The sequence below is a fragment of the Myotis brandtii genome, unplaced genomic scaffold, assembly GCF_000412655.1.
Source record: "Myotis brandtii unplaced genomic scaffold, ASM41265v1 scaffold165, whole genome shotgun sequence".
NCBI lineage: Eukaryota > Metazoa > Chordata > Mammalia > Chiroptera > Vespertilionidae > Myotis > Myotis brandtii.
Window position 1 is genome coordinate 1744883 of NW_005356042.1, and position 24406 is coordinate 1769288.

A 24406-nucleotide genomic window follows, 5' to 3' on the forward strand; every position below is an offset into this window, starting at 1 on the left:
AGGGGGCCAATGGGGGGGGAAGGGGGGCATATGTAATACTTTCAATAATAAAGAATTATAAACAAAAACAATAAAAACTAAATTAGCCAGTTTAGGAGGAACCTAAAATCCAGGCAATAGAACCAAACCACATTTTAAACCCCATTTCTACTCATTCATCGAAAGGTGGTAGGTTTGATTCCCAGTAAGGGCAGATATCTAGGTTGTGAGTTCAATGACCAGTCGGGGTGTGTTTGGGAAGCAACCCATCGATGTTTCTATTTCTTTCTCTCCCTCCCCCTTCCTCTAACATTTATGAAAAATATACCCTCAGGTGAGGATTAAAATGAATAAACATAAACACACACACACACACACTACATGAATAAATAAAATAAATGCTGCATCTCTACAACACAACATCACCAGACTCTTTTAGGATACTTCCTGTCTGCCAAAAATACAGAATTTATACACTATCTGGGAAATAGCGAGCAAAGCGTCTCTAGTTTGCCAAGACAAAGCACCACCTCTGCAATACGCACGGTGCATTTTGTAGTCAAATGCAGTTAATTCCTTTCTGGGATGTGAGGCACGTATTCTGGAACAACAGAGAAAAAGCCAGCAGGATCCCAAATGGTAAAGTGATCAAGGATATCAGAGCAACACACTTCAGTAGCCAGAGTCTTCCAGAGTAATTATGAGGCTTTTAGTTTGCAAAAGGAAACTTGAGAAGTTTTTTGTTTTGTTTTGTTTTTTAGGAAAAGGAACAAAGTTGTGAAAGAGAATTAGCTTCTGCACTTACCTTATCTTGTAATGTGAGAACTGTCACTTTATGGACATTCAGGCGCACAGTCACCTCTGGCTTGCTGGCACATACGTAACAATTAGGGTTGGGAGGATCCAGTGCACAAGGCACAAGGAGCTTCTTCCTTGGGTTTGGTTGTTTATTCAAAAAGATCTTTGGAGGAGAAAAAACACAAGCATAAATCAGAAATTCAAGCCACAGTTTTATACACCATACATATGAAGCTTACTGTCTTTTATTTATGTCACTTAACAATAACAAATATTCCCTTCTGGATGGCAAAAAGGATAAGGAAAAGCATGACCTTAAGAGCCTGATTTCCCAAACTTCTTTTCAAATTAGCTACCATGTAGGGAGAAGTATAGGTGGAGGTGGAAGAGAGCATAGAGGGAATAAATAGTGATAGAAGAAATAAAATAAATTGGAAAAAAATTAGCTACCAAGAAATTTACTTATATTTAAGACTGTAGCCCTAACTGGTTTGGCTCAGTGGATAGAGCGTCAGCCTGCAGACTTAAGGGTCTCAGGTTCGATTCCAGTCAAGGGCATGTACCTTGGTTGTGGGCATATCCCTAGTAGGGGGTGTGCAGGAGGCAGCTGATCGATGTTTCTCTCTCATCGATGTTTCTAACTCTCTATCCCTCTCCCTTCCTCTCTGTAAAAAATAAATAAATATATTTTAAAAAAAAAAGACTGTAGACTATGCTGCAAATTAATTTAGCAAGACTAAGGGCTGAGTCATATTCATTTCTGGTTTCATTAAATCAGTTTTTGGGTGCCTTGCTAGTAGTTATTCTTATCAATTTTAAGCCAACTTCTCAGCTAATGAGAATGCTTTGACAGATGTATGGAACCAATGTGCTTAGCTTCCTTTTCAAATTTTCTATGACTATAATATTAACACTTAAATAATTAAGAGAAAAAATAATGTATTTCTGGCACTATAAGCACCTAGTTACCATTTCTCTATTATCCAAACAAAAAAACAGTAAGAACTAAGGCAAATTAAAAAAAAACTACACTGAAATTTAAAAAGGCGCCTGGCCAGTGTGGCTTGGTGGTTGAATGTTAACCCATGAACCGAGAGTTTACATGTTGTATTCCCTATCAGGGCACATGCCCACATTGTGGGTTCGATCCCCAGTATGGGGCATGCAGGAGGCAGGTGATTGGTGTTTCTCACTCATCACTTTTTTTTTTTTTTAAATATATTTTATTGATTTTCTACAGAGAGGAAGGGAGAGAGAGAGTTAGAAACATCGATGAGAGAGAAACATCGATCAGCTGCCTCCTGCACATCTCCCACAGGGGATGTGCCCACAACCCAGGTGCATGCCATTGACCGGAATCGAACCTGGGACCCTTCAGTCCGCAGGCCGACGCTCTATCCACTGAGCCAAACCGGTTTCGGCTCACTCATCACTTTTTATCTCTCTATCCCTCCTTCTTCACTCTCTAAAAATCAATAAAGACATATTAGAAAATTAATTTAAAAGCCTTAACCTCATGCTACTACGAAGCTTGGAGAACACTAGCCAGATTCAATACAAAGAAATGTTAGGACAACAATGAAAGCTAATATACAATTTATCATCTTGTGACTACTAGGTTCTGTGGTATTTGCTAAGATTAATTAATTCTAAAGGGAAAAACCCCATAGATTCCCACAGTAAATTCCTCAAGAGGCAGTAAGTGGTAGGAAACAACCTCCCATAGTAACAGTATTACTGGTACTAGTCATTGTACTAGTGGGTCTGGGAGCAGGGTAGAAAGGGGGGAACAGATTTGTTTGATCTTGAGCTTCACTGGAATGGTAACTGTGCTTTAGCAAACTGACAGTAATGAAAGTAAGCACTAATACTACTAATACCCAGACTAATACTACTAACCCATCCTGAAATTCATTATGGACAAATAAAACTCAGAAATAAGTATCATTAGCTCAAGAGAGAATAGAGCTGAGACAGCAAAGAACCAATAAGGATGTTACAGGAACAGTAGATATTTTAATAAATTCAACAATTAGCAATGTTTGTGAGCTCAAAGGGATACTATAGCCACAGGATAAATTAAGGCTTCTATAAAAAGGTAGAACTAAAAAAATGAAGTTCTTAGAAATTAAAAATAAGTTAGCTTAAAAAAATTATTTTTATTTTTTTCCTTGTCTTTTTATTTTCAGTATTAAGGTATTACATATGTGTTCTTATCCCCCTTAGCTAAAAAATTTTAATAAAAGATGGCACACTGGCAACATGATTCTACATCAAGCATGTCAAACTCACAGCCCACGGGCCGCATGCGGCCCATAATGAGTATTTTTGTGGCCCAGCCAATATAACGATATGTAAGCAACGTTTTAATAAAAATTTCATGACTTAATTTTTACAATATCCTGTTATACATAATTATTAATAACAAACTACAATGTTCACTAATGACTGATTACTATAATCGTGTTGCATTCATTTCCCTTACACGCAGATGCACCTTTTCTCTCCACTAATAGTAGCAGTGAATATTTTAGCAGCCAATTACCACATCATTAGTCTTGGACGTACTTGTTTGGTGTGCACAACAGGAAATATTTCGCTTTTGGAGAACAAGAAAAATAGATTTATTTGTGTAACGCTTATTAATTTGTGTAGTTATTCAGTGTCTGGTAAGCTAATGTTCAAGAAAAAATATTAACTTTTATTAAAATGTCCTATTATTTTAACGATTACTCATTTATGTCAGCCCTTCGTATTCAGCATGTCTCCATCGAAATAAACCTACATTTCTATTAAAATTGAAGCTTTTGTTTTTTTTGCGGCCCACATAAACTTAAACCTTGTTTATTTGGCCCGTAGCCTTTGAGTTTGACATGCTTGTTCTACATTCCTTCACCCTGAAATTTCATGAAAACAATAAGATATTTAAATACTACATCAATAATGGCACTAAAGCTCTGCCTGGCATGTCTCAGTGGTTAGAACATCGGCCCAAACACGGAAGGGTCACGGGTTTGAGCTCCTTAGGACTCAAGCAGGAGGTAACCAGTGGATGTTTCTCTCCACTCTCCTACTCCCAACCGGCCGCCACCTTCTACTCTCTCTGAAAAGCAATGGAAAAAATATGCTCAGGTGAGGATATTTTTACAACAACAAACAAGGGCTAATGGCACTGAAATACCATCACAGACTAGGGTTTGTTTTTTTAAATAGAAATTCCTAAAAGTAAATTGGCCCTTCTATAAAAGGAGAAACTACATTGCAAGAAATATTAGCCACAATATGTTTAAGGAGATGTTTAATTGCCCAGCTGGTAGGAAATCAAAGCACCTCAGACACACAAACTCAATACAGAATGAAAACAAGAATCCACAGGGGATATCCAAGCGTCTTACTCTTGAGATACAGCTAAGAAGACACATAAAAGAAGGACATGCAAGGGGAGAAGAGTAAAGAAGAGAAGGATAGCTTCCCCACAAAAATTACAAGAAAAATTATTTTGATCTTGGTGTGTCAAAGAGGGAGGAAACTTCCTTTATAAAATTACAATAATATAGGGCTCATGCAGATTTGCTGTCTGAATATGTATGTGAATTGAAAAACTAAAAAGTTTTAAAATGGCCCTGGATTGGTCAGACACTAGGCACCCAGAAATAAGTAAACACAAATCCTCTGAAGAAATGTATCTTTAAGGGGTCCTTAAAGAATTATCAAAGAGAGTTTTAACAAATACTAAGTCAGTTAAAAAAACAAATTATACACCAAACAATATTCCTGTACTATAAGAGATATCTGGCAGACGGAACACTATGTAAAAACACTATGATTGTCTAACCCAGGGGTGGGCAAACTTTTTGACTCGAGGGCCACAATGGGTTCTTAAACTGGACCGGAGGGCCGGAACAAAAGCATGGATGGAGTGTTTGTGTTAACTAATATAAATTCAAAGTAAACATCATTACATAAAAGGGTATGGTCTTTTTTTTTTTTTTTTTTTTTTTATTTTTTATTTATCTAAAAGGGCCCGCTCCCGGCCCACGGGCCGTAGTTTGCCCACGGCTGGAACCACTACGCTGAACACATGAAACCAATATAATATAAAATGTAAACCATAATTTGAAAAAAAACAAAACGGGACTATAAAACAACCAAACAAAATTAAAAACCCATAAAGAACTCAGCACTCACAAGGTATCTGGAACAATTATTTTTCCACTGCTTTAAACCAGTTTTATTGATTTTTTTAAAAAATGTCAGTTTAATGTGTTTTTTTATAAATTGTTTTTTCCCTGCAAATATATATTACTTTACAAAGAGAGTGAATAAAAAACAAATAGAAATACTCACTGTTCTACACTGGTCTATTTTTCCTGATAAAATCTTCAATCCTTCCAATACTATTAACCCAGCAATCACCGCATTAGTAGTCGCGATAGCAGGAATAATGTTCCCTGCCATTGCTAAAAGGCATTAAAAATTAAAAAGAAAGATGAACATGCTTAACTATTAAAAAAGAAAAGAATAACTTAGTATTTTAGATGTTACAACTGAAGTACAACTTACATTTTATATCAAATCTGCTCTTCATATTCATACTGAAAATATGCATCCTGAGATTTGCAGCAGAGGTGACAAAATCCATTGCAGATGGATCATCCTGCCAATAATTTAAATAATTTAACAAGTCTCCCCACAATTTTACTAATTTGATTAGTATTACTTTCAGAACAGTACTTTCACATGTTTCTAACACTGCAGTCAGTCAACTAGAACATGAGATGGCCTTGCGGGAAATAAAGCCTTACGGTAGCGTGGAGATTAGATGAGTACGGGGCAGGGTCTCATCATCAGCTCTTCTGACCCAGGAATGTAATCTGACAAGAATGTCATGAGCCACCAGGCTCCTAGGAACTTGGAAACCAATTCCATTAATGACAATGGCAATCTTTTCCTGGGTCCATCAGTCAGTACAGGCATACCTCGGATATTACAGGTTCCATTCCAGACCACAGCAATAAAGTGAGTATCATAATAAAGCGAGTCATAAACTTTTTGCTGGTGGAGGTAGGTTCTTGCCTTCAATTTGTTAAAAACACAACATCCGCCCTGGCTGGTGCGGCTCAGTTGATGGAGCATCATTCTGTGCCCCAGGAGGTCATTGGTTCAATTCCCAGTCAGGGCACATACGGGAGGCAACCTATTGATGCATATCTCTAAAATCAATGTTCCTCTCTCCTTTCTTCCCTCTCCAAAATCAACTTAAAAAAAAAAAAAGAGAACACAGCATCCGTGAAACGCAACAAAGCAAAGTACAATAACATGAGGTATGCCTGTAATAAGAAGGTTGTTTGACAAAAGATTTCAGGCAGCCGAAACCGGTTTGGCTCAGTGGATAGAGCGTCGGCCTGCGGACTGAAGGGTCCCGGGTTCGATTCCGGTCAAGGGCATGTACCTGGGTTGCGGGCACATCCCCAGTAGGAGATGTGCAGGAGGCGGCTGATTGATGTTTCTCTCTCATCGATGTTTCTAACTCTCTATCTCTCTCCCTTCCTCTCTGTAAAAAATCAATAAAATATATTTTAAAAAAAAGATTTCAGGCAAAGAAATGGAGGCTTTAAAAAACAAAACAAAACAAAAACCTGTTCAGATAAAGTCTCAGAAACACCTGGACAACTCCTTTTGGCTTTCCTTCTCCTTCATGTATACACCACTCTCCTACATTTGCTATTTCTTTTCAGAAATGGCAAAACAATAAAGTTTTTCCCTGACAATTTATATTCTTCCTGAAACTATATCCTAGTCTCTAGAATTAGATTTCAGTAAGGTTTCCTGCATTCCTGAGAAGATTCTATTCTACCCTGTAATTCAGAAGCACCAAAGAAAGGAAAAGTATTGACAGGATGTCAGTCCTTTATATATTTACTAGAGGCCCGGTGCACAAAATTCATGTGGGGGTTGGGGGGAGTGTCCCTCAGCCCAGCCTGCACCCTCTCCAATCTGGGACTGCTGGCTCCTAACCACTTGCCGGCCTGATTGCCCCTAACCACTTCTGCCTGCCAGCCTGATTGATGCCTAACTGCTCCCCTGCTGGCCTGGTTGCCCCCAACTGCCCTCCCCCACTGGCCTGGTCACCCCTAACTGCCCTCCCCTGCCAGCCATCTTGTGATGACATCGCACATGATGCCACCTAGGCTTTTATTATATAGGATTGGCTGGCTGTGTAACTTCAAAGCAAATAAACTTCCCTGAATCAAAATTCCTTAATTTGTTAAATAGAAAAATTAGATAAATACTTCGGAACGTTGTAGTTGAAATTAGGTTGTTCCTAATCCTGAGAATTACATTGAAATATTCAACAGTATCCAACACAGTGTCTATCAATTACTTCCCTAGGCAATTAGCTTATCACACCCCTTAGGTATTGATTTTACTCAGAGGGTAACAATTCCCACTTCCAAGGTTTCGTTAACTAGCCCCTGTGTACAGATGAAAACCTCCCAAATCCCTGTTGTAACAATAACAATGAAAATATTTTTAAAACATAGTTACTCCTAACATCACATGTACCTAAAAGACTGAATCCCAAAAAATCTAAATTCACCATCTTCACTTTAGATGCCGGATTCAACCACAATTCCAGAATTTGCAGAGTTATCATATTGTTTGCCATCACAGGAACATATAAACTTTGTATCAGATATATCACTTATAGCCTTGGAAAATATTGACTGCAATTAGAAATAAGTAAAACTCATTAAACCTCAAAATACGACATCTAGCTCTGGCTGGTGTGGCTCAGTTGGTTGGGCATCGTCCAGCACACTGAAAAGTTGCTGGTTCAATTCTGGTCAAGGCACATGCCCGGGTTGGGGGGCTTGATCCCCAGTAGGGGGTATGCAGGAGGCAGCCAATCGATATTACGCTCTCACATTTCCCCTCTCTCTTCCTTCCTCTCTAAAAATCAATAAAGCCCTGACCAGTTAGGCTCAGTGGATAGAGTGTTGGCCTGCGGACTGAGGGGTCCCAGGTTCGATTCTGGTCGGGGGCATGTACCTTGGTTGCGGGCACATCCCCAGGAGGGGGTGTGCAGGAGGCAGCTGATGGATATTTCCCTCTCATTGATGTTTCTAGCTCTCTATCCCTCTCCCTTCCTCTCTGTAAAAAATCAATAAAATATATTAAAAAATAAAAATCTTTTAAAAACATACTTCTATATATAAAAGAAATATGACATCTAATTGCAAAATACTATTATATATTAATTTGTAAGGATAATTACATGTCATTTTTGTATTGAGGGGTCTTAGACTTCTAAAACAGTTATTACTATTGCAACAGAAAGGCAATTTTATTTTCTTTCACAGTCAAACTGGCCCAAAGCTGTTGTCTCCAAAAGGATTTTGACTTCTATTAAATCTATACCACACAGGAAGCTTTCTTAAGTCTGTAAGACATTTTACTCCAACACATTCACAATATTTCTCTTATCAACATAATATAAAACATGAACACATTAGAATCTAAATGAGGTTTTATGATATTGCCTGAATTCATGTATAGAAAATTCATAGTTTAATGTAAAAATTAAAGATAAAAACATGCAAAAAAATCAACACTATGCCCTATGTGGCAGAATAAACGATATTCAAAAATGACTAGCTTCTGACTATAGTTCAAGAACTAAAATATACACCTGATATTTCAAAACGAACCTTGTCCCAAATGAGCTCAGCTCCATCCCCCTTTTCTGCTAAATGAACTCTCAAAGTCTCAATGCTCTTTGAAAAAAGACGTGCATAGCTCTTTACATCTAGAACTTGCTGGTCTTTAAGACCTAACTGGGGTTCATTTTGTTGATCTGCTGCATTGATTTCCTCTCCTAAGGGGAAAAAAAAATATTAGAAATTTCACTATTAAACATCATTCCTCTACTGTTTAACAATTCAATGCTTGACCAATAAGAAAATAAGTAATATGAAACAAATCCTACTGAAGTAATTATCACTATGATACAAATATGTATACAAGAAAATTGCTAATATTGAGATGGGAAAGGTGCAAGACTGTTTCAGAACCTCAAAGGGTTACTGGGGGATTTAAGGATATAATATAGATAAAGGTGATGAGCATTATGCCCAGCACATAGTAAGCACTCAATAAATGCAAACTCTTAGAGCCATACTTAAATTGGCCTGTAAATTCAAGTATCCATTACTATAGAAAACTGCTCCAAACTGACATCCCTAATCTCCTGGGACCGTTTAAGATCCAATGTGCTGACCACTGCTGTGCATACATCAATTGCAATACAATTCAGATAAAGCAGAGAGACTGTGTGTTGAAGGGGAATGGGATAAGGAAGTTGTCACTACTGGAATAGCTTTACTCACATTTAGAATTATAAATGTTTCTAACTTAAAATCTTAAAGAAATAATCACACAAAGGTACAAAGATGTATGTACATATATACTCATCACAACATTGTTTCAGGGAAAATGAAGCAATTAAATGTTAACTGATAAAGGACTAGTTAAATATTATTTACTAATAAGAGTAAGTCATGCCCTAACTGGTTTGGCTCAGTGGATAGAGCAGGGGTCCTCAAACTTTTTAAACAGGGGGCCAGTTCACTGTCCCTCAGACCGTTGGAGGGCTGGACTGTAGTTTAAAAAAAAACTATGAACAAATTCCTATGCACACTGCACATATCTTATTTTGAAGTAAAAAAACAAAACGGGAACAAATACAATATTTGTATTTGCATGTGGCCTGCGGGCCGTAGTTTGAGGACCCCTGGTATAAATTCTTATAAAGGATCCCTGCCTGCTTATTAAAACAATATGCAGTGCCTTTCAGAGCTGCAGGCACATCCCCAGTGGGAGGGGTGCAGGAGGCAGCTGATCAATGTTTCTAACTCTTTCCCTCTCCCTTTCTCTCTGTAAAAAATCAATAAAATATATATATTTTTAAAAAGAGTAAGTCAGAACATATGAATTTATATGCCTCTATTATGTAAAGTGCACACATAACTGCTTGTGCCTAAATGCATAGATCTGATTCCCAGACATTCCCTAAAACATAGCGACTATTTCTCTAGGTGATAAGATTTCCAGTGATTTTCCCTTTTTCATACTTTTCTGAATTGTTTGAACTTCTTATCATGAACCATTTTCAAGAAACAACAGGGCTAAAGACTGAGGGAATTTCCAATTTAGATATTCCAAAGACTAAAATGTATCCTTTACCTTGACTTTGTACTTCAGCCCAGTCCAATGGAACCGGAGGTTTCCTTTTCCGCCATAGTTTGTCCATTGTCAACAGATACCTGATATCATCTTTAAAAAGCTTTAAAATAAACAAACAGACAAACTCCATGAACCCTACAGTCCCTTTGCTAATAAAAGTCAGCAAAACTTCACTGGTGATTTATTATCAATATTATACTGTAATATCTTCTGATTTAAAGACATGCTGTATACCAGTAAAATGGCAATGTTTTTTAAATTTTTATTTATTGACTTGAGAGAGAGAGAGAAACATAGAGTTGTTGTTCCACTTCTTCATGTATTCACTGGTTGATTCTTGTATATGCCCTGACCGGGATCGAACCCACAACACTGTGGCATATAGGGACGACACTCTAACCAATTAAGCAACCTGACCAGGGCCTAGGCTAACAATTTTTACAAAAAAGAAGCTCAAGTCTTTTGTAAAAGGAAATTTGACACAGAGCTCCTACATCTGAGACAGTTAAAAGGAGAGGTGCTCTGCCCAGCCAGTGTAGTGTGGCTCAGTTGGTTGGGCGTCATCCCGTGCACCAAAAGGTCACCAGCTAATTCCTGGTCAGGGCACATGCCTGGGTTTCAGGCTCAATCCCCAGTGTGGTGTGCAGTAGGACACCAATCAATGACTCTCTCTCATCAACGTTTCTCTCTCTCTTCTATAAAAACATACATACATTTATTTATATATATGTTTTAAAGAAGCAGAGATGCTCTGAGGAAAGCAGAGTAAGGGAATTCCTAGTTATGAAGACTGACCCTGCCCTCCCAATCACCTCCCTAAAAGCTCCCCTAAGGCTTCAAAGATCGTCCAAAGCACAATACCAATCAAGGGATTAAATAAATATATACCAACTCCCTAAGAATTGAACACAATCATTGAGCCTAGAGATACCAGTTAGCAGTATCTCCAAATCTGTGGGTACATACCAATAAAGCATACATATTCTAAAGTTATTAAGAACAGAATTTCTTAACCATCTGTAACATCTCTGAAATGTGTCCCCCCCCCCAAATAAACAAACAAAAATTACTATTTCAAAAACATAAACATTACTACATGTAGACTGAAAGACTATCACATAAATCACACTATTCTATGTGGTAGAATTTCAAATGATTTTATCTTATCCTTAGTTGCATTTTCTATTCCTAATTGATTTACTGAATGTATTTATTATATTTATCTCTAGGAATTTAGATTTGGCTTAACAAAAAAAAGTTAAAGTTAGAACTATACTATATTCTATCAAATCTACTCAATTCAATCAGTATTTATTAAGCATCTTTAATCTTTGGAAAACCAGCCATATATACATATAATTAGAATATAGTGTGAAAATCAAATAGCTTGGAGTATTAGCAGGAATTTTGTTGTATCAATCTGAGAAATGAGGCAAGAATTCAAGGAGAAGGTAACATCTGAAATGGGGACACAGGAAAGGAATGTGAAGTCCGATATGGTATGGGTCGCAAATGTGGCTGGAGACATTATGTAGAGGACCTTCAGCACTTGACTGAAAAGTCTTCCAGGCAATGGGAAATTAGCATTGTTTCCCAAGCACAAGCTCCATGTCCTTTTTTATCCAATTATTAAATGCCAAGAGTCCCTGTACAGAGGTATCTTCATACTCTTCTTTTTCTATAAACCTATGAATCCCTATACATGTCTAGTCCAAACCTCTCTACTCACCTACAAAATCTCTTATCATTTCTCCAATATTTCATAGGGTTCCTATCTCCTTCTCTATGCTCCAACCCCTACACACCTGCTTTCTACCACACCTACCTCAGAGAATGGTACCTCTGTTCATCCTGCTGCCCAGCAGGAAACCAGGTATTGATTCTTATTGATTCTTCACCTCATATGTCCTAAATACTCCAGGTCTATTTTTCCTCCACTCTCCACTAAGAATAGAGAGTAGAAGAGGTTGCCCTTCAGACTAATTTGGTGCTGCACAATTCCAGAAGTACTGTCCCATATTGCTCACAACAGGAACATCAGGGCTATAGTGGTGCACTGCGTACCCTATATATCCTTATAGTGACACTATAGACTATCTTCTAATAGATTCCCACTGTCTTCATATAACCTAGAAAGCCCTGCCTGATCCAGCCTCAGCTTACCTTTCCAATCCTCTTTCCACTCTCCCCTTTAGTGGAAATGATTTCAGTACTGTAACCTGAGACTTTCTTTATATTTGTTGCACTCATCTCCACCCTTACTCTTTAAAATCTTAGTTCACCCTAAGAAATGTCACTTCCTCTGGAAAGCTTCTTTTAAACCCTTATACTAGGAAATAATAATGTCTAATAATAAGTAGGTTAAGTCTAATTATTAAAGGATTCCAATGCAAATTAACTTAATGTCTTAACATTGGACTGAAATTACTTGTTCAATGTTTGACTTCCCCTCTAGACTTTGAGTTCCCTATAAAGAGCAGGGACCCTATTTTCTGTTTTGTTCCACACTAAATCTCCTGTACTTTTAAAGTGGTGTCTGACACACAGCAGATGCTTAAAGTTACCTGTTGAATAAAAGAATGGAAATGTATGTCAGATTATTCTGGCATTCAACTGTTGCTCAGACTGGAATGGAAATAGGTATATAGACACCAGTTTGGAAAATACTGTCACTATCCATATCACAGTTAAGTGCATTTTAATTATAATCAAAATAAAAACCTCCCCCCACCCCCACCAAGGAAAAAGCAATAGTGAGGAAATAAATGCAATAGGTTTAAGAAAGTCAACCTGTGACATCTGTGGACAGTAAGCAAAGAGATGAAAATGCAAGCTGGATGAAGCAGTAGGCCATTTGCTTTTAGGACAGTAAGACCTGTACATGTTAGAAACCAGACAGCAGGAGCCAGGAGAGATTTAAGATGCAGGGCAGAGAGAAAATACTGTTTGAAAAATAAGGTACAAGGGGAAGGGAAAATAGAAGGTAGAAGAGTTAGCCTTAACTCAGAGAATTTTCTCAAACAGAAAAAAGAGTTTGCAGTGAAGTGGGATACTCTCTTAACAGGTAAATTATGTGCAATGGCATCAAACCTGTTAACGTATCTTTAAAGTCATCTGCTTAGTGAGGGAAGGAAGAATATATTAGGCAGTTTAAGAAGAGCTGAGAAAGTTCCAAGTATTTGTTAGATAAACTTACTAAGGAGCAAAGTAGAAGAAATAAAAAGACTTTAAAACACAGATTTGAGGGCCTAAACTATAATTAAGTAGATCCAATTAAAACAAACTTGAGTATTCTTCTAGAAATATTCAGCAGACAAATAATATATACTAATGAAAAGGGATTCAGCCAAGAATAAGAGGCTTTGGGATTCAAAAACAATTCAGAACATGTCAAACTGCCAATAGAAAATTTAAGCAGGAAAGGTGTATAAGACGAGAAACAGCAGGAACCAAAGACTAATTACAAGGAAAACAAACTTTCAGTGAAAGTGAGAGAAGGGAAGACAACCAAGAGTGTATAAGCCTCTGTATTTTACCTCCTATACAGATGCTACACTAATTTAGTGATGCCAAAATTTCATAACCTCTTATCTTGACTATATCAATAAATTTATTGACAGTATTAGGCATAAAAAGCTTAATACAACGTCACATACTATTTTTAAAACAAACAGAATCCATAATCATAAAGTAAACCTAACCTTGGTAAAAAGTTTAACTGGATCATATCCAGTTGATTTAGCCCATTCCTTTGTGGAAATACGCTTAATGTCACCATCTTCATTTGATGCTCTGACTCTGGCTTCAGCTTCCATTGGTTCCCCTACAAAACAAACACCACTTTTATTTTCAACTGTAATAAATATAGAAGTAAGCTCCCATCTACCTTGGGGGTGGGGGGAAGTCACTTTTGGCCGTTACCTGCACATGACACATTTTTAGTTCAAGGAGAAAGAAAAATAACATGTACATCGGCATTTTTATTTTACCTGAGATTCTGAAGGCCACATGTAGAACAGTTCAATGTATAACCTATAATTAGATCTGGTAACAACTCCCAGCTCTTTTACTAGGTTTGTGCAATTTCTCTGCACCCTGTTCTCACCAGTAAAGAGACTGCCCAGTGTTTTAAAGATGAAGTAATACATCTTAAACATATATTATCTAGCACATAACTGCATTCTCCCTCCTAAAGCTATCAATATTAAATTAGCAAAATAAAGGTGCTCACTAATAAGAAAAGATATCATCAAGCGTTTACTCACAGGAAGCTTCAGGGTCAGCTCTGTCAGGAGATACTTCTTGATCAGCATCTTCTTCCCCAAACAGCTGGCTATAATTTGAAAGTAGTAAATATTTATGTGCAACAAAATAGTCTGAACAAATGTTTACTTTTCCAATTTTCTTCACAAACAGCTAATTTACTTTTTGTCCTCTAAAAAATATTTTTATTGTTTTCAGAGGAAGGGAAAGAAAGAGAGAGATAGAAACAGTAATGAGAATCATCGACCGGCTACCTCCTGCACATCCCCTACTGGGGATCGAGCCCACAACCCAGGCATGTGCCCTTGACCGGAATTGAATCCGGACCCTTCAATCCGCAGGCCGACGCTCTATCCACTGAACCAAACCAGCTAGGGCACAAACAGCTAATTTAGAATAACCCAAATCTTTAGTAAGGATGAAGAATAATTGATAAATACTATGTAAAGTAAAAATATTAATCTATTGACAGCTTACATCCTAATTTCAACTCCAACACAAGCAAAGCCAAATTTTAACACATTGTATGTGGGTAGTTTTTATCGCGCGCAGGTGGCGCATGGCGCGGGCCATTTTTGCTAATTTTTTGCGCAAATGGCAACGTTCAGTAAAATTACGATAACTTTAGTTTACGTATTTATACGTTACCCACATTCTACCACTAGTCTATAAAAAAACATATTAATACGTGTCCTGCGCTCTACTTACTACCAGTCAACGTAAAACGTATACATACATTTCCCGCATACAATGTGTTAATAGACCTATGTTCATTCCTATCAGCTAGGCTCTGCAAATTCATGTTAAAAATCTTTTATCAGGCCCAGGCCAGGCAGCTCAGTTGGTTAGAGTGTCATCCAGATATGCCGAGGTTGTAGGTTCGATCTCAGGGTACATACAAGAGTCAACCAACGAATGCATAAATAAGTGAAACAACAAATCAATCTCTCTCTCTAAAAAAAATCAATTAAAAATTTTTGATCAAGAGACAGGTGAGGAACTTTTACATTCCAAGTTGGCCACAATGTTTGTGAAGTATATCTACAACTAGTGTTCAACAAACATCACACACCGCTATGTGCCAGGTGCTGCTCTAGGTACAGGAAATGCAGCAGTGAATACAACATTTTTTTAATGGTACTATGCATCATTACTACTGAAGAGTCTTAAGAAACTATATAAATAGTAAGCTTCAATTCTCTTTTGTTAATTATCCTAAAAACTGTTTAATTTGCCCTAACCGGTTTGGCTCAGTGGATAGAGCGTCAGCCTGCAGACTGAAAGGTCCCGGATTCGATTCCAGTCAAGGGCAAATTAAACCTTGGTTGGGGGCACATCCCCAGTGGGAGGTGTGCAGGAGGCAGCTGATCGATGTTTCTCTCCCATCGATGTTTCTAACTCTCTAACCCTCTCCCTCTCTGTAAAAAAAAATCAATATATATTTTTTAAAAAACTGTTTAATTTATAACACTTATAGGAATACTAGAGGCCCACGCACGAAATCGTGTGGGTAGGGTCCCTAGGGCCTAGCCTCCTGCGATCAGGGCCATCTTCTGCCCGTTTGCCAGTCCCCAGCTCATCCCCGGCTGCTCAGGGCCGGTGACTTCACCTCCATGTGCCGGACCAGCCGCTGATGGAACGCGCTGCCGCTCACGCAGGCGCCACCACCACCATCACTGCTGCCGCTGGGGTTTGAGACACTGACGGAAGCTGTGGGGCGCACCTGAGATCTACCCACCCTGGCGTGAGGGGCCAGCCCCTCCCACACGCACATGGAGATGAAGTCCCCATGGAGATGAAGTCCCCGGTGCCTGCTTTCCCGCAGGCCTGAGCCCGAGCAGCCAGGGATGAGCTGGTGATACCAACGGCCTGACAGCCAGCCTGGTCCTTCCGCCACCCACCCTGATGCCCCGTTCACCATCGCTGATCCATCAGAGCCTGGGGGCAGGGACCAAAAGGTCAGCTGTTCAGCCCACTCGCCAGTCCCCAGTCCCTCCCCACGAGCAGGGTGGGGGGAGGGACCAAGAGGTGCTCAATGCACCTCATGGTGACCGGTCGTTTGGTTGTCACTGGCACTGGCTTTTTATATATATAGTTCCCCAAGTTTTCCTCAAGCACATGACATAGCAAAGTTATCTTAAAGGAATCTTTGTGGTTAAAAAGAAAGTCCAGCCAGGGTGGTCCAGTGGTTGAGCGTCCATCAGGAGGTGACAGTTTTGATTCTTGGTCAGGACACATGCCTGTGTTGCAGGCTTAATCCCCAGTGAGGGCCAGCAGGAAGCAGTCCATTGAAGATTTTCTCTCTCATTATTGTTTCTATCTCTCTCTCCCTCTGCCTTCCTCTCTGAAATCAATAATAATAATAAAAAAAAGCTATCATCTCAAAGCTCCTAATACACTTCACAATACCCATTTGTTTACCAAACCTTACTGTACCAATTTGCATCCCCACAATGGCATGTAAGATTTATTGATTCACTTCGTCTCCAGACTTAATATTTGCCAAACTAATAGTGTAAAACAATATCTTACTGTGATTTTATTCTTAATTTTGCAAGTTAGTCGTAAGTTCAACATACCATTTCTTTATTGCCTATTTGGGTTTCCTTTGAAGTGAAAAAAATGCCTGTTCATATTACTTTGTCAGGTTGTCAATTATTTCTATAATATGCCTGTAGATTCTTTGGAGTTTTTTTATGTAGATTACTTTTTGTTTTTAGGTTGTCTTTTTATTACAGGAATATATTCTAGATCAATTTTTAGTTGCTTATATGTTACAAATATTTTCTCACATTTAATGGCTTATCATCTGTATATCATTTAATGTCTTTTGATAAGACATTTGATGAATTGGAATGTATCAATATTTTCCTTTATGGTTAACATTTTTTGTCTTGAGAAATCATTCCCTAATCCTGAGGATAAAATTTCCTCCTATATTAGAAAGATTTTTAAGTTTTGCCTTTCACAACTAAATATTTAATCTGTACTTAATTTCTATTGCTTGAGGCAGAGATTATTTTCCAACATTCATACTGAATTGCCCTATCTTTTATTTATCTCTTCTTTCATCAGCTATGATGAAACCTTTTCTGTAACCTCAGCTATGAGCTCTGCCTTGTCCCAATCGCCTGTTTTTTCTACCCCTGCACCAGCATCACCCTAAATTATTTTTAGCTTATATTAAATCTCGACATCTGTTAGAGGAAGTCATCTCAAGTTATTCTTCTCCAGGAATGTTTTGTTTCTTAGGCCTTATTCTTATATATAAATTTTAAAATTAGCTGAACAAGTTCCAATAAATCTCTTATACAATTTTAACTGGAATTATATTAAATATATAGAGTAACTTGGAGACATACTGACAATATTGGAATTTTCAATCTACAAACACACTCTCTCCTTTTATTTGGTGCTTTTTTTTATGTTCTAAGAGCCACTAACTTTTTTTTAAAATTTACAGAGAGGAAAGAAGGAAATATTAATGTAAAAAACATTGATAGGTTATCTCCTAAAAGTGCCCCAACTAAGGATCCAACTCACAACCTGACTATGTGCTCTGATCGCAATAGAACCCACCACCTTTTATTTATTTTTTTAATTGTTTTTTAGAGAGGGAGAGGGAAAGAAACATTGATGTGAGAGCACAACATTAACAGACTGTTTCCTGCACACCTCCTACTCCAATCCGGGAATTGAACCAGCAACCTTTTGATGTATGAGATGACGCTTCAATGAACTGATCCACAAGTTAGAGTGTGAATAACTTTCTACATTAAGGCTTACATTAAGATTTATTCTCGATATTTTCGGAGAAACCAAGATGGCGGCATAGGTAAACACCGGAAATTGCTGCCTCACACAACCACTTCAAAAATACAACTAAAAGACAAAACGGACATCATCCAGAACCACTGGAAGGCTGACTGAGTGGAAATTCTACAACTAGAAGGAAAGAGAAAAGCACACTGAGACTCAGAGAAGGTGCGGAAGTAAAGTGCAGAGGTACGGAGGCGTCCGGAGACGCACGCAGAAAGGGCTGGCAACTGAGGACACGGTTGTCTTTTTCAATCCGGAGGGAGTCTCAAGCTCCCGACTGCTCTGAACTCCAGTTCCGGGCGAGTCTCTAGGGACCCAGACTCATACGGGGAGAAACTGGACAGTCTGGCATCGGTCGGAACTCAAAGGCAGCTTTCTCTCAGAGGTGCTTGCAGTGATTACCACGGGACACTGACCTGGGGCCTCTTAGGGCAGGGCTGAGGATCAGCCATAGCTGTTTGCTCCGAGACCTCCTGGTTCACAGGTTGATGCTCAACTACTGAGGCAGCTGATCAATGTGTATCTCTCTCATCGATGTTTCTAACTCTCTATCCCTCTCCCTTCCTCTCTGTAAAAAATCACTAAAATATATTTTAAAAAAGAAAAGGGACATTAGATAAAAACAAAGAAAATTTAAATAAACTATGGATTCTAGTTAATAATGTTATCATATTGGTTCATTAATTGTTACACATGTATCATACTAATGTGAGATGTTAATAGTAGAGGAAATTGGGTATGAGAACTCTACTACAATCTTCTCAATTTTTCTGTAAATCTAAAACTATTCTAAAAAGTAAAGTCTACTGCCTGGCTGGTGTGGCTGAGTTGGTTAGGGTGTCATCCCGTAAACTGAAAGCTCTAAGATTCAATTATCCCAGTCAGGGCACATGCCTGGGTTGCAGGTTCCATCCCTGGTCGTGTTTCTCTCTCCTTCCCTCCCCATTCCTCCATCTCTAAAATCAATTAACATATCCTTGGGTGAGAATTAAAATAAATAAATAAAATTAAAAGGTAAAATCTACTAAAAGAAGTGTTTGCCAAATAAACGAAACAGTATTTTTTGTGAAATTTCACCATTATGTGTACTTCTCTGAGTGCATTTATATTATACCTTAATCGAAAAATAAATAACACCAGTGTCTGCTATAGGTTTCTAGAAGATACCTTTTATTAAGTTGATAAAGTCTCTTTTTATTGTACTAAGAATTTTTGTAATTAAAAGGCGTATGCTAAATTTTATCAGATAACTTTCTACATCGTTTCTCTTTAATTTTTTAATCCTCACCTGAGGATATGTTTATATTGATTTTTTCTTTTTTTTTTGAGAGAGGAAGGGAGAGAGAGAAACATTAACTGGTTGCCTCCCATATGTGCCCTGATGGGGGACCGAACCTGCAACCTAGATATGTGCCCTAAATGGAAATCAAACCTGCACCTTTTGATGTATGGGATGAGGCTCCAACTAAACTGAGCCACCCAGCAGGGTTGAGTTCTCTTTAATTTTTTAATGAAGTGAATGACACAAAGATTTTTCTAGTGTTAAACCACATTTGCATTACTGGAATAAATGCAACTTGCAAGTCTAAATTTGTATGCTAATTTTTTGTATAGAATTTTTGCATCTACATTTATGAATGAGAATGTCTTGTAATTTTCCTTTTATCCCATAATGGCCTTAATTAGTTTTGATATCTAAAGCGTAATATCTCCATAACCTGAACTAAGTATTTAATCTTTTAAAAAATTCTCTAAAAAAAAAAAAAAATTTCTCTCTCTAAAAAGAAAATAAATTTATCTCTAGCCCAGCCAGCATGGCTCAGTGGTTGAGCATCAGCCTATGAACCAGTAGGTCACAGTTCAACTCTTAGCCAGGGCACATGCTCAGGATGCGGGCTCGATCCCCAGTGTGTACAGGAGACAGCCAATCAATGATTCTCTCTTATCATTGATGTTTCTATCTCTTTCCCTCTCCCTTCCTCTCTAAAGTCAATAATATATATATATGAAAAATTTCTCTGGAAGAATTTATGTAAGATTAGAATGGCCCTTGCCAGCATTGCTCAGTGGTTAAGAGCATAGGCCTGCATATCGGAGGGTCTTAGGTTTGATGCCTGGGTTGCAGGTCCAATCCTCGCCCACCCCCCACCACACACACACCCATTGTGGCAAATGTTGGAGGCAAAACCGATTGATGTGTCTGTCACATCGATGTTTCTCTCTCTCCTCCCTCCCCTCTTCTCTCTCTAAAAAAGGAAAAAATTCAATGGAAAAAATATCTTCATTGGGCGAGAATTAACAACAAAAAATATTAGAATGAAATAGTCCTTGCACATTTAGTGAGAAAGACCTGTAAATTCAGAGATTTGGTGCATTTTCAGAATTTAAATGATTAAATTATCTTAAGACATAGGACTATTTGGGCCTTCTACTTTTTGAATCAGTTTTGTAATGTGTTTTCTTTTTAAATAAATTTATCCAGATTATTACAGTTTTATATGTACTGACATTGTCTGCTCTTATCATTTCCATTCTGTGCTGAGATTACATTCCCCATTTAATTATCTCTCCTTTTTAAGATCAAACTTGCCAATTTTCTTCTTTTTGCTCATCTCAGTTATAGCCTTCCTTCTAATTTATTCTGTGGTTCTATTCTAACATAAGTTGGATCCTTACCTCATTAATGTTCACCTTTCTCCATGTAAGTTAAGGCTATAACTTTTCTTTCAACTACCACATTCAAAGCATCCTACAGGTTTCAGATGTAGTATTTTCACTATCATTACAAACTATTTTTAACTTCCATTTCTTTTTTATCAATGAGGTTTTTATGTTTGTATATCCCCAAAATAAATAGATTTGTATTTATTTAGTTACATGTTTATCTCCAATATCACACCAAGTTCACTGCATAAAACAGGCATGCAATTAATATTGGCTGAATTTAATCCAAGAATATCACAAGTGTCCCTTCACCACATTTAAAATAACATTCAGGCCTAGCTGGGTTTGCTCAGTGGACAGAGCATAAGTCCGCAGATGGAAGGGTTCAATTCCGGCCAATGGCATGTACCTCAGTTGCAGGCCCTGGTCAGGGCACGTCCAGGAGACAACCAATGGATGTGTTTCTCTCACATCGCTGTTTCTCTCTCTGTGTCTCTCCTCCTCCCTTCCACTCTCTCTAAAAAAAATCAATGGAAAAATATCCTCAGGTGAGGATTAACTCTCCCCCCCCCCTGCCCCCCCCCCCGCAAAAAAAATTTCACCATGAATACAATCTCTCCAACACTTTAAATAAAAAATGACCCCATTTTCTAGCATCAGTACTAAAAATATACCCAGAAATATACATATATTCTTACTTGAACAAATACTTTGCCCAAACAATGCAATGAATAGGTTCTGAAGGTGTGTTACGAATTGTGCAGCCAGGAAAAGTTCTCTGAGTTGGTTTGGGATGACATTCATAACATTCAGTCACACCCTGCAAAGTCAGAATGTGAGAAAAACAGTTACCCCACGAGGGTGGTTTCTCAATAAGATAATATTATCATAACCATTTCATTCATTCATCTCCATTTCAACTTAACTGTATACTGTCAAGAAAATTTTAAAATATCAGTGACTACTTACACTTTACAGAGAAGGAATTATAATATAAAAGCTAATTGAATCATGCACAGTCACAACTAAGTCATCTCCAATATCACAGGGTTCCTCTGACTCCTGGACCAGTGACCCCTTACAACAGCAAAATAAAAATTACCAAACCTAAATATCAAATATGGGAATTTTATCTTGATTACACCAAAGAGAAAGGAAGATTACTACTAGAAAGACAAACAGCTTTCCAACAACTTCTCTCTCAAAGTTGTGAAACTCAATTACTTAAATATTATTCATAGCCTTTCCTTAAAAATTAAATGAACTAAAAGTAATTATATATTTCAAGACCTATCCAGATACATGGAAAAATACTAGATATTATCAAACAAAATAGAAATATTCTTCATTTTGTTGACAGGGTTACCTTTTAAGTTACACTGTAAGAAATCCCTAGAAGTCTACAGCACCCGAGATAATTTTTCAAAACCACCAAATGAATATTTTTCCTCTCAGCCATTCTCAACCTCAGTTTTAATACATACTAGTATCTCAGAATCATGGTAATGAGAAGTACCTTTCAAATAATGTTTAAAGAACCAAAATCTACAAATAGTGTTTTAATATTAATTACAGCAGCTCCAGAGTTTTCCCCATAATACCATTTCTGGAGCCCTTCCAATATGCTTTATTGGAGGCAGTCATATGGAGGCAGTTATTTCCCATTTCACAGCTGAGAAAAAAAGAACTGTCTTGACTTATGATCAGATTTGAAGGCCTTCACTGATTTCATTAAATCCAATACACTTTGATACTATAAGTCTGCAGAATGATCTATAATAATAAAAGCGTAATATGCTAATTAGACCGGACATCCTTCTGGACAAAGCCGGTGCTGGCAGCCAGGGGAAGGAAGGACTACTCTTGCACGAATTTCGTGCATCGGGCCTCTAGTACTAAATAAGCTTCCAGAAGTAATTGTGATAATTAAAACAAAGAACCAGAATTTTCAAGATAGGTAAACTGCCAAATAATACATAAAAACAGCAAATTTCAAGTAGAGTGTAATTTCTTTTAGTTTCAAAATCTGTAAAATCATTCTTCAAATGTATTTATGTTTAGGTTCTTGAAAGAATTAAAAGAAAAAAGATGTGAACAGCAAATGAATCACAATGCTGAGATTTTATAAAATTGGGTTATGAGTATGAGTACACTGATATTTGCTGTTATTCTCTAGTTTTATCAAAACATTTCAAATACACCAAAAATATTTTTCAGCATACTCTTCAGATCTATATATGCAGACTTTTTTTTACACAAAAAGTCACTTTTTAGAAGCCTGATTTACCATATATCAACTATAACATATGCTTCAGGTCTACAAAGAATTTTAAAAGTCAAGTTCATTAGGCTTACCAGTCTACAGATTTTAATATACAAGTTATATGACCCAAAGTAGCAAAGATAAAAAGATCTATCCTCTTTTGGGGTGCCTTTATGGTATCCTAAATTTTATAGGGGCACAAAATTCCTTATGTCCTGGATCCTGACCAGCCCATATCATATAAATCCAAAGTCTACATCTTTGAGGTCCCAAATAAGGATCAGTAAAGTATATTTAAAAAGTTATTTACCTTTTTGATAGTAGTTACTTGCCCAAGATAACCAGCAGTTCCACTCTCAATAAGAGGGACATCAGCTGCCAGACACATCCTATTAACATGGTTGCGGGCAGCTGGAAGAAAAATACTAGTTAGCAGGACTTTATGGGGGAAAAGAAGAAATTAATCTTTAACTAGGTTGACATTTACCCAAACTATTTCTTATTGCTTTTATTTTACATGCAATTTCTTTCTTTTTTTTTTAAAAAAAGTGTATTTTTATTGATTTTAGAAAGGAAGAGAGAGGGAGTTAGAAACATCAATGATGAGAGAATCATTGATCAGCTGCCTCCTGCACAATCCGCACTTGGGCTCAAGCCCGCAACCCGGGCATGTGCCCTGACTAGGAATCGAACTGTGAACTCCTGGTTCATAGGTCAACACTCAACCACTGAGCCACACCACAAAAGTTGGGCCTTTTTAAAAAATATATATATATGTATTTTTATTGATTTCAGAGAGGAAGGAAGAGGGAGAAAGAGACAGAAATATCAACGATGAGCCCTGGTAGGTTTTCTCAGTGGTTAGAATGTCAGCCCGTGGATGGTTCAATTCCTGGTCTAGGGCATGTACCTCGGTTGCAGGTTCCCCAGCCCCAATAGGGGCACATGCGGGAGGCAACCAATTAATGTGTCTCTCTCACGTCCATGTTTCTCTCTCTCTTTCTCTCCACTTCTTCCCACTCCTTCCACTCTCTCTAGGAATCAATGGAAAAAATATCCTAGAATGAGGATTAAAAAAAAGAAACATCAATGATGAGAATCATTGTTCAGCTGCCTGCTGCACTCCCCCTACTGTGGATCGAGCCCGAAACCATGTTAATAGGATGTGCCCTGACTAGGAATCAATCCGAGACCTCCTGGTTCATAGGTTGATGCTCAACTACTGAGGCACATCAGCCGGGTTACGTGCAATTTTCTGACAGCTATGACCAGAATAATACAACTGTTACAGACATTTAAGATACATTCACTAGTAAAATTTCAAGGAATTTATATCATAAATTTATAAGGAATTTATATCATAAATTTACTCCA

The 24406-nt window shown here is 37.7% G+C and overlaps 1 protein-coding gene across 1 annotated transcript in view; it reads right to left on the bottom strand.

Annotated features, from left to right (window-relative positions):
- UBA2 (ubiquitin-like modifier activating enzyme 2) overlaps window positions 1–24406 on the bottom strand; it is a 51436-nt gene that overhangs the window by 22971 nt on the left and 4059 nt on the right. Inside the window, exons 4-12 of the mRNA XM_014536612.1 lie at window positions 23343–23443; window positions 21468–21589; window positions 14289–14356; window positions 13725–13846; window positions 10024–10123; window positions 8490–8656; window positions 5341–5434; window positions 5125–5237; window positions 785–940 (exon numbers count right to left, since the gene is read on the bottom strand). Of these exons, the coding sequence (XP_014392098.1) occupies window positions 785–940; window positions 5125–5237; window positions 5341–5434; window positions 8490–8656; window positions 10024–10123; window positions 13725–13846; window positions 14289–14356; window positions 21468–21589; window positions 23343–23443 (1043 nt within the window). The remainder of the gene's footprint in view (window positions 1–784; window positions 941–5124; window positions 5238–5340; window positions 5435–8489; window positions 8657–10023; window positions 10124–13724; window positions 13847–14288; window positions 14357–21467; window positions 21590–23342; window positions 23444–24406) is intronic.